The sequence below is a fragment of the Aulonocara sp. 'chitande type north' Nkhata Bay genome, linkage group LG6, assembly GCF_057382095.1.
Source record: "Aulonocara sp. 'chitande type north' Nkhata Bay isolate Kocher_YH1m ecotype deep benthic linkage group LG6, A_spYH_male_GT1.1, whole genome shotgun sequence".
Lineage (NCBI taxonomy): Eukaryota > Metazoa > Chordata > Actinopteri > Cichliformes > Cichlidae > Aulonocara > Aulonocara sp. 'chitande type north' Nkhata Bay.
The window spans coordinates 14859632-14878626 of NC_141349.1; the positions used below are offsets into that span (position 1 = coordinate 14859632).

The following is an 18995-nucleotide window of genomic DNA, read 5'->3' on the forward strand; positions in this document are numbered from 1 at the left end:
TGAGCTCCTGTTATGTTTGCTGCAGGGGATCCAGCGGAGGATCACAGTGACCCTCATCCACGAGAAGGGCAGCGAGCTCCATTGGAAAGATGTTTATGAGCTGGTTGTAGGTGAGCAGCCTGCCTTTAGGGTCTAGTCGTGCTATACCTCTGTGTAGAAAAGAAAAACCCCAAAGCACAGAAACAATGTTTTATAGTGTTTGTGTGACAGGTCAAAATAAGTAAGCATATAAAACATGAAGTGTTTGTGAGGTTCATCTGCAGCACCTTTGTCTTTGTGAAATGTTTGCTGATTCAAAATTTTCCCTCCTAAACAGGAAGGAGTTTCTGGAGGCCTATGTGAATCATGCCTTCAACACATCAGTGGAGAGTCTGTTCCAGGAGTTCAAGCGAGGCTTCTTCCTGGTGTGTGAGCAGGATTTGGTGAGGCTGTTTCGACCAGAGGAGCTGCAGGGAGTGCTGGTCGGCCAGGACGTGCATGACTGGGAAAAGTTCAAACAGGTACAGTCAGCCAAACAGACACAGGCTGTAGTTTCACAGCTGTCCTGTAGCACAATAACTGTGTACTGCATACTGTCAAAAGCATTCAGTCGGCTGCTTTAACACAAATATGAACTTGAGTCACATCTCAGTCTTAATCCAGACTTTTGTATGATAGTATAATATAATAGTCAGCCCACCCTTCGCAGCTATAACTGCTTCCACTCTTCTGGAAAAGCTTTCCACAAGGTTTAGGTGTGTTTATGGGAATTTTTTGACTATTCTTCCAGAGGTGCATTTGTGGTGTCAGACACTGACGTTGGAGGAGAAGGCCTGGCTCACAGTTGCTGCTCTAATTCATCCCAAAGATGTTCTATCAGGTTGAGGTCAGGACTCTGTGCAGGCTAGTCCAGTTCTTCTACACCAAACTCACTCATCCATGTCTTTATGGGCCTTGTATTGTGCACTGGTGCCCAGCCATGTTGGAACAGAAAGTGGCCATCCCCAAACTGGAAGCATGAAATTGTCTTGATATGCTGAAGCATTAAGAGTTCCTTTCATCTGCACTAAGGGGGCGACCCAACTCCCGATAAACAGCCCCACGCCATAACCGCCCCTCCACCACACTTTACACTTGGCACAGTGCAGTCAGACAAGTACTTCTGGCAACCACCAAACCCTGACACATCCATCGGATTGCCAGTCAGAGAAGTGTGATTCGTCACTCCAGTAAACACATCTCCACTGCTTTAGAGTCCAGTGTTGAGATGCTTAAATCACTCCATCTGACGCTTTGCATTGTGTTTGTCAGTGTAAGGCTGGGATGCAGCTGCTCAGCCATGGAAACCAATGAAGTTTGGACATCTGTAACAACAGCAGACTGCAGATATTGGTGACTTAAGTGCACTATGAGCCTTAGCATCAGCTGACTCGCTGTCATTTCCAATTAATTCCACTTTGTTATAATATCACTAACAGCTGACTATGGAATATTTAATAGCGAGGAAATTTCATGACTGGACTTGTTGCACTGGTGCATCCTATCACATTACCATGCTGGAATTCATTCAGTTCCTGAGAGCGACTCGTCCTTTCACACATGTTTGTAGAAGTAGTCTGCATGCCTAGGTGCTTGATCTAATACACCTGTGTCCATGGAAGTGATTGGAACACATTAATTGAATGATTTGGATGTGTTAGGGAATACTTTTGGCAACATAGTGTATATGTGCCTGACCTTACAAACTCTATGATTATAACAGTCATTTTCACTGTTTTCAGAACACAAGTTATGGTTGGAGATATCATGACCGCCACCCCACCATACAGATGTTTTGGGAGGTATTTGATGAACTAACTGAAGAGCAGAGGAAAGATGTCCTTCGTAAGTACTTGCTGAAGCCTCCATTATGATATGTTACTGAAATCACACTGTATCATATAAAACATTAGATTTTTCTGCGCTTTACCAAGATACATTAGAGAGCAGCATTGTTCTGATTAATATACTGTAAAGCTGCTTCTAGCTGGTGGACTGAGCCGCCTCACCTTTCACCTGGCTCACGTCACACACCTGGAGAGACTCGACCTCCACCTGTGTTGCCTCACGCGAGATGATCTAGAGGCTCTGAGTCAGTTGCTACCAATCTCACACGCTGGACACTAATCGCATGCTCGCTGCAGCAGTCATGTGACTCGTTGTTTTTCAGTCCAGGTGCTGCCCTCTCTCACTGCACTGACCGAGCTTGATGTGTCATCCAATAAGGAAGTGGGAGGTGTGGTCCACCTGCTGGTCTCCGCCCTCCCTGCGACACAAATGAGGCGGCTGCCATTCAACAGCTGCTACATGAGCAACGAGTCCTTCACTGCTCTGGGTAACACACACACACACACACACACACTTGTTTATTTATAGAAGTTTTCCTTCAAGTCATTCTCCCTGAATACCTCTTCCACCCTCTAGCCTGAAATGGTGAAAACTTTGTGTTTATGCATCAGCCCTGGCGGTGTCCTATCTGCGCACGGTGGATATTTCCTGGTGTAAAGTGGTTGGCGGTCACTTGGCGCTCCTGCTGGATGCTCTGCAGCCATCAGTCGTCAGCGAGCTCCGTCTTTGCAGCTGCGAGCTCACCACTGATGACATGCAACATCTGGGTAACTAACACACAATGACATTATACTTTTTCTTTTTTGGTCTGTAGTGGATCATTAGGCTGCATAAATGTATATTAAGACAAGTAAAGCCTGAAGGAAATTGATATTTCTTTCATTTATTTCATGCTGCCAGCATCTGTAGCTGTCGTATAAAACAAAACAATGAAACTATTCGGTGTTATTTTTGTCTCCATCAGAAACATTGTGAACAAAACAGTAAAGTGAACAGGCATAAAGTGATCAGTTATCAATGGGTCCTCTTCCTCTGTGCAGCTGCCGTGTGCAGACGGGGCTGTCTCTCCTCACTCCGTGCACTGGATCTGTCCTACAACAGCTTGGTGGGAGACAACGGTTGGTGCAGTCTGTTTGCAGCAGGAGGTCTGGGCTCTCTGGAAGACGTGGATGTCAGTTTGCGACCTTCAACCTCTGCTCCGTGCTCAGCCTGGCTGCCCGCTCTGCTCCGAGCTCTGCCTCAAATGCCGGCGCTGGCTCGACTGGCCATGCAGAGGTGGACAGCTGACTGTCAGGAGAGAGAGCAGCTGAGGTACTGTCTGAAAAAGAGGAGCGTCCTGCTGGAAAGGGATCCAGATTTACAAGACACATTATCAACATGTAAAGGGAACAGTCAGGAGAGCCTAGAAGAGAGTCAGCCTGAGGAGATTGGAGCGGACCGCACTGGAATTTACTGTCAAAGAGCGACCCACTTTGTTGCTTTATTATTATTTTTTTAAGTCTCTGTTACCACAAGAAGGTCAGTGTTGACGTCAGCTGCATCACGTCTGATGTAAACTGTGTCACACGTGATGGTTTCAGGGAATACTGGGAACTTACAGAGTTAAGCACAGCTGGTGTGGGTTATCATATTTGTCGTCTCTCACCTTGGCTGCAGGGTCTGGGTCTTTCCAATGCAGCAGTCCTAACACTTGAGACACACATGCCGAGAAGTGGGGATACCTGGAAATGGACAAAGGCTTTCAGCAGAGTTTTAAAGCAGCTATTCAGGAAAAGAGCTGTGAATTATCTGCATACCTTGTTAGGTAATCAGCTATTTTGGGGTTCTTTAACAAATCAACCAAAAGGTCGACTGAGTATTTTCTCGTCAGAGTACCATCACCATTCACGATGATGTTGAGCACAAGCTGGAGCGTTTGATGGATGTTCTTTGCATCAAAGAGCTACGAGGAAATCCCAGAGATTAGAGACAGGATATTATGTGAATCAGCATGAATGTTGTTTGTTGTTCAACAGATAAAAACGAGAAGAGAAAATAGAAACAAAGTAAAAAAGGAACAATTGTTTCTGCCGTTAAGAAAAAAAAATTGAGTCATGGCAGAGACCTGCAGAAGTCTTGAGTCTCATTTGATGACATTTTGTCAGATTGCCTTGTAATTTAAAAAAAACAAAACTGTTTTTTGAGCAAAAGTTCTCCAGGTTTTTTTGGAGTTCTTTCAAAGTTTTCTTATTTTTGGACGTTAGCTGCTTTTTCACTCTTTTTCAGTCCAGTCTGTGCATCTGAACATTTACAGAAAGATTTCTTTGTTTCGTCTTTAGACACTTTGTTAAACGCAGATCCCAGCAGAGTTCACCTACCTTCTCTCCAACCTTCTCAGGTTTTGTGGATATTATACATGGTTATGCTGAGGATATGTCGGCTACTTTCCACTGGAAATGCCTTTTGGTTAAACAGTCAGCGAGGAATTTGCACTGTTACATTTTTATATAACTTTAATGCAAAAAAAAACAGCTGCTTGTTTAAGTGAAAATACACTGATGGGGTTTTTTTCTATTCATGAACAGGAGTGTGATCAGTTTAATAAAAGAAAAAATAACCATAACCAAGATATGAGGGGAAATCTTGGACAAATACAAGCAGACTGGAGCAGCCAGCGTTCAAAACACCGACGTTCAAGGTAACAGAAGGTTCCCGAGCCACATCCACCCAGCTGGTTTCTGTGTTTCTTGTGTATTTGTGTACACTGTGACTTCATGGCTGTCTTGGGCTCCAGCTCTTGTTTTGGTGTCTCATTAATTTGATTTAATGTCCTGCTTAGTGATAACATCACTCTTGGCCTCCCTGCACTGGCTTCCAATTGAATTTAGGATTCATTTTCAAGTTCTTTTATTGGTTTTTAAATCTTTAAATGGTCTGGCACCTGCTGAAGCCCTATGTCCCCACTCGTTCGCTCCGGTCAGCTGAGCAGCTGTTGCTCTCAGTCCCCAAATCACGGCTGAAACTGAGAGGAGACCGAGCGATCTCTATCGTGGCTCCTAAGCTTTGGAATAATCTTCCTCTTCACATTAGGCAATCGACATCAGTGCTGGTTTTTAAATCCAGATTGAAAAAGCATTTTTATTCACTGGCTTTTGACTCAGTGGTTGACTGACTTGTATTTTATTGTTTTTCGCTATGTTTATTATTGTATCGTATTTATTATTCTTATGGTATCTATTATGTTTCTATTGTTCAGCAGTTTGGTCAGCCTTGTGTGTTTTTAAAGTGCTATATAAATAAACAATGATGATGATGATGAACATAGTAACGTGTGTTGGGTTGCTCTGTCTTCAGACTCACTGTCAGACTGATTAGACAGTGAGTCTGAAGGTGAGAGTCCTCACTGCCCACGCCTGTCTTTGGGTCTGACCAACACCGTTTCCTGTGTGTCATTCCCCCCTCGCCTTCCCCCCATCCGTCCTGTCTGCACTGACCTCTCCAATAAAGACAAAAGGCCTCATTTTCTGAAACTCTTCCTATCCCATCACCTTGCGAAGAATCACTTCACCATGTTGATTAATAAGGACGGTGGGAATGGTTTGAAGTCTCGTCACAGAAAATGTGCCAAAGGCAAAGAATCTGAGCTTGAAATAAAATGAAATGAAAGATCAGCCCCACACAAGGGTTAAATTCAGATGGAAACTCTTATCACACAAAGAGAACAAGCGAATAAATATATCTGAGTGTGGCCCCTCGACTGTCACAGTGTAGCTGACATTTGATCTTATCATGTGTTAAAGCTATTTTAATTACTGAAGAGAACCAGTGTCAAACTCAGCCCAAGTATGGTTGTACGTTAATCCTTAAAGCAACAACGTTTTTAAAGTTGCAGCGTCATTTTTACACCACACCTAAAATCCCACTAATCGTCCGGGCTCTTCACCCTATGACCACACGCTGGGGTATCTAACACCACATGACCCAAATGGAAACTATGTCAGCTGAAAGAAACCCATCGAAATGTGCAACACTTAAAACTTTGCCTGATTGGAGCATGGCTTCAAATACAGCCCTGAAAACAGACAGGCGGTCGTTGGCATTTCGCCCTCGTTCCTGAGAGACTACATCGATGTATCAGTCAACAAATGAACTACTGTGGCGTCACAGCTGGGGCCTTCTCTGTGTCGTTTATAACACAGAGAAGGACCCAGCTGTGACGCTGAAGTGGTATCTTTAAATTAGCTGTAGGTGTGAATGCTTGTCTGTCTCTCTGTTAGCTTTGCAACAGACTGGTGATATTCAGAGTGCACCATATGTCTGGTATTATTTCCCTTCCAAATTAGTGCTTCCTCTTAGTTGCTGGTCTAAATTTGTTTCCTTTCATGTTCAGGCCGTGTTAGTGTTGTCTCTGTGTGTAGCAGGTTTTGTCTCCATGTTTGTTTCACTGTCTGCCTGTCTGTCTCTGTATTCTGTACTTCTGATAGACGTCTAATTTTGCCAGTCCCTCTTTTTGTGCGCCTTGTACCTTGTCACTCTCTGTGACCGCGTCTCACTTTGCCAGTTCCCATGTATTTAGTCAGTTAATGGTGGTCTGAGTAACCCTCACCACTTTGTTCTCCAGTGTCTTTGTTCCTGTTCATCCTACATATTTTCCCCCATTTGTTATTTATTTCTGCTGTTTGCTATTTATATTTTATTCCTGCACAGTTTGCTTGAAGCACTCATATTTTGTCTATTCTATTCATGTGGATCTTATCTTTCTATTTCCTTGCTTCCTTTTCTGTTTACTTTGCTTCTTGCCCGTGTTTCGTCCTTTTGCGGTGTCTGTGTTTTTTTAATCCTATGGTCTCTTTTAAGTTTGTTTGTCTCTTTACTTCTTCAAACTGAATTCAAAGTGGAGCAAATGCTATATAACATTCTCATAGTCTCATTCACACTAACGTTGGTTCTGTATCTTGTAACCAAAGGAAGCTTCAGCATGCAGACTGGAGCCAGCGATCAAAACACGTGCTTCCTATTTTATTTTGTTGGTTATGTTGAGTTTTGCTGTAACTGTCTCGTTACTCCTGATTTGTCCCTGCCGTCTCCTCTTCCCTAATAACCGTCCTGTGTGTTTATTGTTTAATCTTCTCCTTTCGTCACCCAGCTTCACTGGTCATGTTTCCTAGTGTTATCCCCCAGTATAGGTTTCTGAGTTTCTCAGTTCCCTGTCAGATATTTCATATCATTCTCTCCGTCCAAAATAAACAGGCTGCCTTTAGTTTATCCTTGCCAGCCTGTGAGTCTGCATTTGGGTCTTCTTTTTTCATAACAAATGATCATACTCCCCTCAGATTGTGATAGTGACACCTCCAGGCCATGCTGCAACTCTCTGGAGCTTTCCGCTCTTCAGGAACTCTCTCTGCAGGAGGGGGAGATACAGGAGAGGTGGAGGAAGATCTCAGCCTGGGCGTCTATTGTCTTATGTAGTCTGGAAGATGAGTGGATGGTGGGGTGGGTGCAGTTTTCTCTGTGGTGGGGTTGGGTGGACTGTCCCGGGCTCTGTGGGGCCGGGAGGCGCTGCTGCACTGGGCCCCGGTCTGGATGGGCCTGGGCCCCCTTTCCCTGGCGGGGCGCGGAGTATGGGGGTGTCACCAGGGTGCAGAGGAGGCTACCCCCCCTCTGTCCCCTTCTGGCTGCCTCTGCCTCAATTTTATCCCACAACTTAGACATTCACATTACTCACACTCTCATTACACATACATATAGGATCTTGGGGGTGGGCACAATACATGGATACACGATACATGTACACCCCACCCCTGGTGTCGTTGCCCACCTCTCAATTTTAAATACACGTAGACATTGAGGGCTATCAGGAGGGACTATGCGCTTACCTGCTGCTCTCTGGCAGGTAGCTCCATGCCCTCCTGGGTTTTAAATGCACCTTAGAACACACATGCATCAACACTACAATGAGCGGGTGGAGGGAGGTTTGGAGTCTTCTCACACCCCCATTCTCTGCGGCCTGCTGGAGCAGGGGGGCTAGTAGGAGGAGTTGGCCGTCCGACTGCGGTCTGGAGTGTGGGGCCTCCCTGCTGCTGCGGAGTTGGGGTGGTCTGCCTCTCCCCACCGCAGGGAAAAGGGTAACACTACCTGGGTCTGGGTGCAGTTCCCCCCTCCAGGGGCAACGGTACCTAGACCCGGTTCGTAGAGTACGCTTGGGGAGTGTGATTGTGTGTACAGCGTCTCTTTATGTCTGTCTCCACGTTGGTTGAGTGTGGAGTAAGTACATATGAGAGCATGAGGGTGGGAATGGATGTTTGTATATGTGTGTGCCTGTATGTCTGTGTCTATATATCAGGTTGGGTATCAGACGCCACCTCTCTGGGGACATCTCAGGCCCTCCAAGGTTTGGAGGCCTATCTCCCCCTACCACCACTTCCCCTGCCAGTGGCGGACTCCCTCAGGTGTCGGTGCGTTGGTGGTTCTTTGTGTCCGGGGATGGGCATCCAGGTACACACCGGCTCACTCCTTGGCGGCCGCTTATCGGGGCCTGGAGCCTGGGGCTCGCTCGGGCCACTTCGGAGGTGGGGTGCCCCCGGCCTCTCGGCCTGGCTGGCTGCCGGCGGAGCTCACGGGCGCGTCACTGCAACTCCCCCTGGCTTCTGCTCCGCGGCTGCTGAGTGAGCCCTCATCTGGGACTCTCCTCAGCTCTTTCTGGGACAGTGGCGCGGCTGCCCCTCTGTTGGTCTTCCTTGGTCTCTTGTGTTCTGGGCGCCTCTGGATGTCTTGAGTTTTGATCTCCTCCATACCTGCTTCATGCCCTGGAGGACGGGGCTGTGGCCCCCCCACACCCTCTAGCAGATCATTACATGAAGGAACCTTTTTAAAAAACAAGCGCGTCCATGCTCACAGGTGCTCACACACACAAACTACACCCTTTTTGGCTCCTACCTCAAAGCACACTGTGTTCTGTTGATCTTATGTGCTGCACAATAATGTTTAATATTTAGTATTTACTGTCATATTCCCATATATCATTGTGATGTTGTTTATTCTATTACTCTTGTTCTCTTCTGCTTGTTTTCTTTTTTCTTTCTCAACAGGTGATCCAGGTGATTAATAGATGCATTTTTTTTCTTTTTTTTTTCTATGGTTTTGTGTCCAGATATCAGCGCTCACCTGGCTGGTACCAAGAAGGTTCAGCAAGTGCTCCCCAGACCTGGAGTCCTGGACAGATTCTTCCCAGACCAGCCTCAAGCTGTGCAGCAGATCCGAGCGACATTGGCTGACCTCTACACTCTAGACATGGTGAGAAAAAGGGCACGGTTTTTTCATTGTTTGGAAAATTTGGCATTAGATAATCCTCACCTGGGTGTTGCTGTTCAGTGTAAGCAATATCATTTGCATTTTATTCCTCTGATTTATTTCTCTGTGGCGTTTATGAACTCGTATTTCTTAGGCTGGCTTTTAAGGAAGGAGAAAAGGTATGTATCAGTTGGCTGGGAAGAAAGATGGAGGTGGAAAGGATGTGCAAGCTATGGGACAAAGTTGCCGAGACTAGGTTAAAAAGAGGTGAGGATCAGTGAGCAGGAGTGTGGCTTTGTGCTGAAAAGAGCACAACAGATTGTCTGGAGAGAAGGTGAAGGAAAGTCAGCTGAAGCAAGACAGTTTGTGGAGTTTGTGTTGGACTGTATGTTATGCTGGGAGCCTGGGGATTAGTGCACTTTGATTCCAAGTTAATACTAGCTAGTGTTTCTCACTGGTTTTTGGGCGGTGGAGTAAAAGGGATTGGTTGGTGGCTGTTTCTAATGTTAGCCTTTTCTTTGCTTTCTTACAGGCAGGGTAAAGACATGGTGATGAATGAGTGTGTGGGCTGTCTGCTGAGGACCAAGAGCTCAGGACAGTCAGACGGGGGCGTCGCAGCAGGAGTCACCGTGCTCGACAATCCTCTGCTGTTCTGAGATGTCAGACTCCTGCCTGCACATACAAACCACACTGAAGTCAAAGTTCCACCTGCACCTCCACCTGTTCTTGCAACAGCATGAAAACTGACAGAGGTGAGACAGCAGAAAAGTTCTTGTCTATTTTTTTTTTTTTTTACTAAGTTAAGGAATTAAGTTAAGAAGAGTGATTAAATAAATAGTTTCTTGCATTTTTGATTTAGTGATTGTGTTTAGGATTATTTCAGAAACATGTTTAGAGGATCTTTGTAAGCCTGTATTTACTTTAAAAGAAGGGAAGCACTTCTTCATCCTACAGAAAAGGTGACACATTACAGATGAGTTCATAAAAAGTGTCTCTGTCACTCTTTCAAGGCTCTGTCACTTTTTCTTTTTTACTGGAACAGCATGGTAAAGTAGGCCTAGGTTGCCATCTTGTGGCAGTGTGTTGTTACTACAACATATGACATTGTGTTTCTATTGGAAATATAATTCAGCACCACTGAGCCGCTCTCTCAGTTACAAACTGAACCTGTTTTTTTAGACATATAAATCACTAAGTACAGTGAAGCTTTTGGTTTTGTAAAAGTGTTTCTTATTCTAAATGCATGTTGATTTTTATCAGGGTGAAGAGCAGTTAGCAGTGCATTCATGGACATCTCTAAACTATTATTTGAAGAATCTTTGGTGATGATGGCATGAACTAGAAGCGTGAGCTCCAGGTGAGACTGCACAGAACAACAAGTGTCCTTAAACTGCATCAACTGATGACTTCTCACAATTTTATTCCACTGTGTGTTTTTATCATTGAATGTTTCTGTCTTTGTGTACACGTAACGCAGACACTAAAGCTGAGCCAGAACTTCATGCTGAAGAGAAGGATTCTTTTAAAATGCATGGGGGAGCAAGCGAGTCAGATACCAAGGGCACGAAGATGAAGCAGGTCTGATCGGAAACCGTTTATTTCCAGGCCAGGGAGCACAAATAAAAACACCCTTAAAAGGTTCCCTCCTGCTCAACCGCGTCACTCCCTACGGAGAGAAGATCTACATGACCTTATCTGCGTATCTGGAGGTCAGCCGCTGCTCCGCCGTGTTGTACCTGTTTGTACGTGTTTTTAAGTCTCTTGATGTCATCGTGTCTAACACACACCCTTTATCTCCTCTCTGCAGCTGGACCATTGCATCCAGCCTGCCATTATCACCAAAGACATCTGCACGGTCTTTTACTCCCGAGACGCCAAGATTTCCCCACCCCGTTCTCTCAAGAACCTCTTTGGGACTGGATACTCCAAAACTGCTGACTGGTAAATCTGGGCTGCTGCACTGTGGCCATCTCTGTTTCACAATCAAAGATATCTGCCCTGTTACAAAGTTTCCTTGTTCAAAACTTCTGCTTCATTATAACAACCGAGTGACTGGGATCTACGAGCTGAGCTTGTGTAAGATGTCTGACACTGGAAGCCCAGGTGAGCGGCCATGAAACATGTTTAAAGAACGGCAGCTGTTTTATCATAATTCTGTGGAGAGCTTCATCCTAATGAGGGCTCATGTCCTGAGCAGGGATGCGGAGGAGGAGGAAGGTCCTGGACACATCAGTGGCTTATGTGCGTGGAGAGGAGAACCTGGCCGGCTGGAGGCCCAGAGGAGATAGCCTCATCCTAGAGCACCAGTGGGAGCTGGAGAAGATGGAGCAGCTGCAGGAGGTGGGGCCTTAAAAGATTCATAAAGAAATAAATCTGTTTAATATCGTAGAGGGAAAAATGACTTTTCAACTCAAAGAACAAAGTGCTATTCTAAAAAGTTTTTTCTTAGAGTACAGACGTTACATGACTAACCTCCCCTCTTCTCCCCACCTCACATTCGCCCCCATCTTTCGTCCAGGTGGAAAAGACCCGTCACCTTCTGGGAGAGGCGGCTCCCGTGGGAACAGCTCCCACCACCAAGTCCCTGAGTGAGTCTCTGTCCCCCAGCGTGAGCTCCAGCACTCTGTCCACATCCACCTCCGCCTCCTCGCAGATCTCCAGCACCACCTTTGAAAGCGTGAGAAGGAGCTGGCCACCAAGGTGAGAAAAACGTGGGCTTAGTGGGCGTTCTTGTTGCTGCCTTCTTCCTTCTCTGCTCGGAGCTGATCGGTCTTGTTCCTGTTGTGTTGTAGTGCCTGCGCCTTCTGACACACACCTTCAATACTGAATACAACCAGCTGGTGAACAGCATCAGTGACTGCAAGGTGAGAAATAATACAAAGAAATTAAAAAATAGCCTTTCTGTGTCACATCAGGGAGTTCCTATATTGACGTCTACCTCATCCTGCTGTTGTTTCACTTCAGCTTTCTCTCATCTCACCGATCGGACGTGATCCATCCGTGACGAGCTTCAGCAGTGCCACCCTCACCCCTTCCTCTACCTGCCCCTCTCTGTCGGACTCGCGCTGTGGCTCCATGGGCCAGAAGTAAACATATTTTTAGGAACATTGACCTCGATCTGCAAACGGTTATTGACAGGTTATCCATTTGATTCTAACTTGGTGTGATTTGTGTTAAAGGACCCCTGAGAACAGCTCACGTGCCTCCAGTCCCTCCTGCTCAGACTGTGAAAACTTCCCGATGGTTCCCACTCTGGAGACCTCCTACCTTGCGCGGGCTGCAAAGAACGAGTTCCTGAACTTGGTGCCTGATATTGAAGAAATGCGACCAGGGTGAGTAATGCCATATTAACCCAAATACTGTCACTATGACATGTGTCTCACAGACCAAATGTAAGTCGACACTCATGTTCTCTAGTTCAAGCAGAAATGATGTGGATCGATTCAAATTCCTGAGCCTGGATGATTTCAGCTGGAAACAAACCAACTCTGCTTCTTCCTCAGATAATTCAATTCAATTCAATTCAATTTTATTTATATAGCGCCAAATCACAACAAAAGTCGCCTCAAGGCGCTTCATAGATAATAATAATGGATTGGATTTATATAGCGCTTTTCAAGGCACCCAAAGCACTTTACATTTACAAGCCATTATTCATTCACTCTCACATTCACACACACACTGGTGGAGGCAAGCTACGGTTGTAGCCACAGCTGCCCTGGGGCAGACTGACAGAAGCGAGGCTGGCATATCGCGCCATCGGCCCCTCTGGCTAACACCAGTAGGCCGTAGGGTAAAGTGTCTTGCCCAAGGACACAACGACCAGGACAGAGAGCCCGGGGATCGAACCGGCGACCTTCCGGTTACAGATACAGAGAAAAACCCAACAATCATATGACCCCCTATGAGCAAGCACTTGGGCGACAGTGGGAAGTAAAAACTCCCCTTTAACAGGAAGAAACCTCCAGCAGAACCAGGCTCAGGGAGGGGCAGGACCATCTGCTGCGACCAGTTGGGGTGAGAGAAGGAAAACAGGATAAAGACATGCTGTGGAAGAGAGACAGAGGTTAATAACAGATATGATTCAATGCAGAGAGGTCTATTAATGCATAGTGAGTGAGAAAGGTGACTGGAAAGGAAAAACTCAATGCATCATGGGAATCCCCGGCAACTATGCAAGTTGTAAACAGTTGTAGGATTAAAGATTATTGAATGTACAGAATGATTATTTACACAGAGCTATACAGTAGTGCAGTTAAGATAAGTGAGGGTGTAGATAGTTTCTACAGAGGCTATATAAAGTGCTGGTGGTTGTGAGTGGTGGTTCACTCCATGTTATTATTGTGTGTTTGAGGGTACAGTTGTCCATTGTGGGGGTGTGTATGTTCAGTGCATGAGTTTAACGTGGGTCAGATGTCAGGAGGCAGAGTTCAGGAGTCTGACAGCTGTGGGGAAGTAGCTGTTCCGGTACCTGGTGGTCTTAGTCCGGAGGCTCCTGTGGCGCCTCCCAGAGGGCAGGAGGGTGAAGAGTCCATGTGATGGGTGACTGGGGTCTTTGATGATTTTCCCAGCCCTTTTCAGACACCGCTTCCTGTAGATGTCCTTTATGGCAGGAAGTGGTGCTCCGGCGATGCGCTGGGCAGTTTTCACGACCCTCTGCAACGCCTTCCGGTCCGAGGCAGAGCAGTTCCCGTACCAGACTGTTATACAGTTGGTCAGGATGCTCTCGATGGTGCAGCGATAGAAGTTCACCAGGATGTCTGAGGACAGGTGGTTCTTCCTCAGAGTCCTCAAGAAGAAGAGGCGCTGGTGAGCCTTCTTGACCAGCTTGGAGCAGTTGGTCGTCCAGGTGAGATCCTCGGAGATGTGGACTCCCAGGAACTTGAAGCTGCTCACACGCTCCACAGCCGTCCCCTTAATGTGGATGGGTGGATGTGGGTCAGCATTCCTCCTGTAGTCCACGATGAGCTCCTTGGTCTTCTCGGTGTTAAGCAGCAGGTTGTTTCTGTCGCACCACTCAGCCAGACGATCCACCTCCTCCCTGTAGGCGGCCTCATCGTTGTCACTGATGAGGCCAATCACCGTGGTGTCATCTGCAAACTTAATGATGGTGTTGGAACCATCAGCAGGTCTGCAGTCGTGGGTGAAGAGGGAGTAGAGGAAAGGGCTCATCACACAGCCTTGTGGTACACCGGTGTTCATTGTGATGGTAGATGAGCAGTGGTTATCCAGCCGGACATGTTGGGGGCGGTTGGTCAGGAAGTCCAGTAACCATTTGCAGATGAGGGAACTGATGCCCAGGTCTGTCAGTTTCCTGATGAGTTGTGAGGGGTGGATTGTATTGAATGCTGAACTGAAGTCTATAAACAGCATTCTGGCGTAGGTGTTGTTGTTGTCCAGGTGTGAGAGGACAGAGTGCAGTGCGATGGAGACTGCATCCTCTGTGCTCCTCTTCTGGCGGTATGCAAATTGGTGGGGGTCCAGGGTGGGGGGGAGACAGGATTTGAAGTGTGCTAGGACCAGCTGCTCTAAGCACTTAGCTATTTACAGTTCATAACAAGAGACAAGGCACCATTTCTCTCCTTTGTGTTCCAGTCATCACAGCAGATTAAACTTTTAAAATATTTGCAAATAGTATAAAGAAATATATAAAGAAGTAAAACAGTAATTTATTAATACTTAGAAATACTAAAACTTACATTTGTCAGCAAAAACTGCTGCCATCTGAACCGAAACGTTACAAACCAGCTTACCCACAATCTGTGTATTTTTCTATGCTGGCTACTTAAATTGGCATCCAACAAGCTATTTGCTTTAATCTTTTATTAGACAAAGGCTGACTGGTTAGTTCAAGCTTCAACTGCATCCAAAGGACTGAAAATGTTTTAACACAGTGACTGAACTTGATTGAAGTCTCCGTAGTTTGTTGAATCTGTTTCGAGTGACTTATTTTCACAATTCCAGGAATTTTTAAAAGGCACCAAAAAGCATTACAACGCTGAGCTCGAGTCTGTGGACTTCAAAGGAAATGCAGAGGAGGCCAGGGTCCACATCAACAGCTGGGTGGAGAAGCAGACACAAGGTAAGCATAATGTAACTTTAAATGATCTCCACTGTAAATCCTTGAGGATCAGTTGTGTTGTGTTCAGTTGAGACATTATTACCGGATTGTCCACCGTCCACATTATTTTCTGTTTCCAGTTCTTCCAGTCTAATTTCTATTCAGTATTAAGCAGCACTATCTCTGGGTTTTACTGTTTGGTTTCATGCTATTAATAAAACCATCACAGCAGTATGTTGCTGTAAATAGCAGGCCAATTCTTCTATTCTTATTATATTATGTGATGGGTACTTCTACTTTGATCACTTGTGTCTTTAACATATTTTTATTTTTCAGGCCCATTTAGGATTGGCTGCTATTGATTCTATATCTTTATATTATCTTAAGTGCAGCAGGAAATTCATTCATTGTTTATAAAAGCGCGATACAAATACAGGCCATTTATAAATCTACCATCTATAATAATAGGATACAAGGACTTTCCATGAGGGTTATAGGACTGTGGTGCCACCTGCTGGAAATGAGACAATCTTAATCCCATTATTTTTGTAGGAGCCATTTTTGGGTTGATACCTCATGTTGCCGCTAGAGGTAACCTTTTTAAGTTTCTTTTTCTTTCTTTTTTTTTTTTTTACTTTATTTAACAAACAATGAGTATACAACATACGAACAGATGAAGTATACAAAACAACAGAACATGAACACAAAAAGCCAAGAGTAAAAGAAAAAGGTAACAATTATAAGAATTCACATACATGTATTGTTTTGAGAGCCTTTGTGTTGGTGGAGTCTGATATTGATTGTATGTACATTTCCACATCCTTAAAATAATGACAGAAATATGGTGTTTTGTTAGTAAACTTACATTTATGGATAAAAAATGTAGCTAAAAGTATGAACAAATTCATCATAAAAAACATTTCTCATACTTCTTGGGGAACTTAAACAAACAGAATAAAACATTTTCCCATCGTAAAGAAAACTCCCTTAAAATATGGACAATAACAAACCTGCTAAATTCCTTCCAGAATCTCTGTGTAAAAGAACAGTACCAAAAAAGATGCGTCACAGTTTCTGGATGATCCCCACAGAAAGTACAATTAGTATTTATGTCCCTTTTAAATTTTACCATGTAGTGACTGGCTGGATAACATTTATGTAGAATTTTAAATGAGACTTCTTTCACCTTATTTACAATCAAATATTTATAGGGGACCATCCAGACTGTCTTCCACTTGATATCTGGAACATATCGGTTCCAATAAGATGTTATATATGGGAGAGAGACGATATCTTCTTGGAATAAACTACGTATTCTCTTATTGCTGTTACCAAGTTCCTGTGAAAAGCAGATTTTTCCTATTGGTGACTCAGCTGGATCAGGGAGAGTGACTGAGGCAGATATTGAGCTGTCAGTGTTTTTATATAACATTAAAGTCCCTGAGGGTATGGCACCAAGCACCCCTGAGGATTCCACCTTTTTAAGTTTCTGTATGGTAGGTTTATGTAAGGTATTTAAGGTGGACGCACGTAATCAGCGTCAGGTGTGTTGTTAATCATAAGAAGGCAAAACGTTTGTGACCGCTGCGCTTTTATCTTAAAATGTTTGGAACAAAGACCAAAAAGGACAAGATAAGTACTGCTGGAGTTATTGGACTGTTTAATTAATTCATGCATACCAGAAGCATCGCGTCACCCCCGCTAACAACCACCTCAGTGGCTTCAAGCCTACGCTTGAATTTTTGTTTTTTGTTCCCTGTTATACTGATCATAAAGCTTTTTCCCCCTTTTTTTAAAATAAAAACCATCTTGCTGTTGCCCTGTTTTCTGATTTTATAGCTGAAGATGTTGTACAGTAACTAGTGCATCTTTGGTAATAGTTAATAGTTTTCATAAATTCTTTTTACCAGATAAAATCAAGGACTTGCTAAGCCAGGATGCAGTGGGTAGCCTGACGAAGCTGGTTCTCATGAATGCCATTTACTTCAAGGGCAGCTGGAACACGCAGTTTAAGGAGGAGAAGACTGCTGATGTGCAGTTTCGACTGAACAAGGTAACAGTGCAGAAAGGCAGCATAGGATGGTGCAGTTATACTTTGATCTGTCATACTACAAACGAGCTGTGGATTTTGCTGAATGAGAACATAAAGCCTGGAGCTCTGAGGGGATAAAATCGTGCTTTTAGGACGATCACTTTCCAACTTTATGCAGTTATGCAATGCAGTTTATTATTCATGTAATATCCAATAAGTTCTCAAATAAATCTCAAACAACAGCACATCACAAACTTCGGCTAACAAGAACAAATTGTGTTGTGACGTGTGCTCTACATCCAAATCCACTCAATGGCTGGAATAAAACCATGACAGAACTTTTTGAGATCATTTTGAGACTAAACACAAAAAACATTTCTCTTGTCTCCCCTATTTTTCAGAACGACACTAAGCCGGTGAAGATGATGCAGCAGAAAAGTAAATTTCCTTTTGCGACCATTCCTGAGGCCAACTGCAAGGTAACATCCATCACTTTCAGCTTATTACAGGATTTCACCAGCATGATCTAAAACTTGTCTTTTACAAATATCAGCCTAAATTTCTAGATTAGGAAGTCAGATCATCTTTGATGGAGTAATAAATAAAAACAATGTTTCTGGACAGATTCTTGAGATGCCGTATAAAGGAAATGACCTCAGCATGCTCATATTCCTGCCTAATGACATAGAAGATGATACCACAGGCTTGGAAAAGGTAAGATGCACTTACCAGTACTTTAATGTCCAGTTTCAATCAGACAAGCTAGTGACACTGTATCCACACAGCTGGAGAAGGAGCTGACCTATCAGAACTTTGTGGACTGGACTCGCCCAGACATGATGAGCCCCAACGAGGTTGATGTCAAGCTCCCTCGATTTAAGATGGAGGAGAAGTATGACTTGGAGAAAATCCTGACCAACATGGGAATGGAGAACGCTTTTGACATCTACAAGAGAGACTTCTCTGGTGAGAAATATTGCACCAATGAGACACACTGAATCAATTATACAGTTATATTGAGAGCACAAAAACTGCAAAACATCATCTGTTAAAGAATAAAACACAACTGATTTCTGGGCTCTTCATCTACTAGGAATGTCTCAAGCAAATGACCTGATAGTGTCCAAAGTTGTCCACAAGGCTTTCGTGGATGTAAATGAAGAAGGAACTGAGGCTGCTGCTGCCACTGGGGTTGACATGGAAGTCCGCTCTATAACGATTCCCGCTGAGTTTGTTGCCGACCATCCCTTCATCTTCTTCATCCGACATAAACCCACCAAGAGCATTCTCTTTGTGGGCCGGTACTGCTCACCCGAGTAAACACGAGCTGACATTGACATGAATTAAACATAAAACATTATATACAGTATAAGATTTTGTAAGGTAAACCTAGTTCATACAAATGAAGTAAAGAAAAGTTATTAAAACAAAACGTGCCTTGCTGTTTATTCTTTCAGTGTCCCACAGTAGCACATTTCCTGCTAGGAAAATGTCAGAAGTCACATCATTTCTGTAAATTGGGAAGTAACTGTAATACATCAAGTCACCTCTGTCTCTTGTTACCAGGACTTTTTTTAAAATGAATGGTGCAACATGGAAAGAGGCCCTACACAAGAGTTTAGCTTTGAGCTCAATATGCGATGATCCTTTCAGCCATGACATCTCTGACATGGGAAACCAGGGAATTTGATTAGAAAATGGTGAAGGATTTTTTCAGTTAGAAACTGGATTTGTGTAACATGGTGGTGAAAAGCCCCCAAAGAAACC

The 18995-nt window shown here is 44.4% G+C and overlaps 2 protein-coding genes and 1 pseudogene across 2 annotated transcripts; all 3 read left to right on the top strand.

Annotated features, from left to right (window-relative positions):
- The first annotated feature begins 281 nt into the window (after positions 1 to 281).
- On the top strand, positions 282 to 5165 carry LOC147327483 (leucine-rich repeat-containing protein 31-like). The gene is made up of 5 exons (XM_086295144.1): positions 282 to 500; positions 1761 to 1863; positions 2189 to 2353; positions 2478 to 2633; positions 2907 to 5165. Exons 1-5 carry the CDS (start codon positions 282 to 284, stop codon positions 3362 to 3364), a joined length of 1101 nt encoding a protein of 366 aa, XP_086151270.1. The 3' UTR covers positions 3365 to 5165.
- On the top strand, positions 4800 to 15215 carry LOC147327484 (kinesin-like protein KIF1B; annotated as a pseudogene).
- Positions 15085 to 18660, top strand: LOC147327485 (leukocyte elastase inhibitor-like). The gene is made up of 6 exons (XM_086295143.1): positions 15085 to 15217; positions 17107 to 17249; positions 17630 to 17707; positions 17853 to 17942; positions 18014 to 18194; positions 18322 to 18660. Exons 2-6 carry the CDS (start codon positions 17166 to 17168, stop codon positions 18546 to 18548), a joined length of 660 nt encoding a protein of 219 aa, XP_086151269.1. The 5' UTR covers positions 15085 to 15217; positions 17107 to 17165; the 3' UTR covers positions 18549 to 18660.
- The last annotated feature ends 335 nt before the right edge of the window (positions 18661 to 18995 follow it).

Excerpts from the sequence above, each read along its gene's own strand:
- LOC147327483 (XM_086295144.1), top strand. The coding sequence starts at position 282 with ATGTTTGCTGATTCAAAATTTTCCCTCCTAAACAGGAAGGAGTTTCTG. Across the intron at positions 501-1,760 it reads ACTGGGAAAAGTTCAAACAG|AACACAAGTTATGGTTGGAG; the intron begins GTACAGTCAGCC and ends CACTGTTTTCAG. Across the intron at positions 2,634-2,906 it reads TGATGACATGCAACATCTGG|CTGCCGTGTGCAGACGGGGC; the intron begins GTAACTAACACA and ends TCCTCTGTGCAG.
- LOC147327485 (XM_086295143.1), top strand. The coding sequence starts at position 17,166 with ATGAATGCCATTTACTTCAAGGGCAGCTGGAACACGCAGTTTAAGGAG. Across the intron at positions 17,708-17,852 it reads TTCCTGAGGCCAACTGCAAG|ATTCTTGAGATGCCGTATAA; the intron begins GTAACATCCATC and ends GTTTCTGGACAG. Across the intron at positions 18,195-18,321 it reads CTACAAGAGAGACTTCTCTG|GAATGTCTCAAGCAAATGAC; the intron begins GTGAGAAATATT and ends TTCATCTACTAG.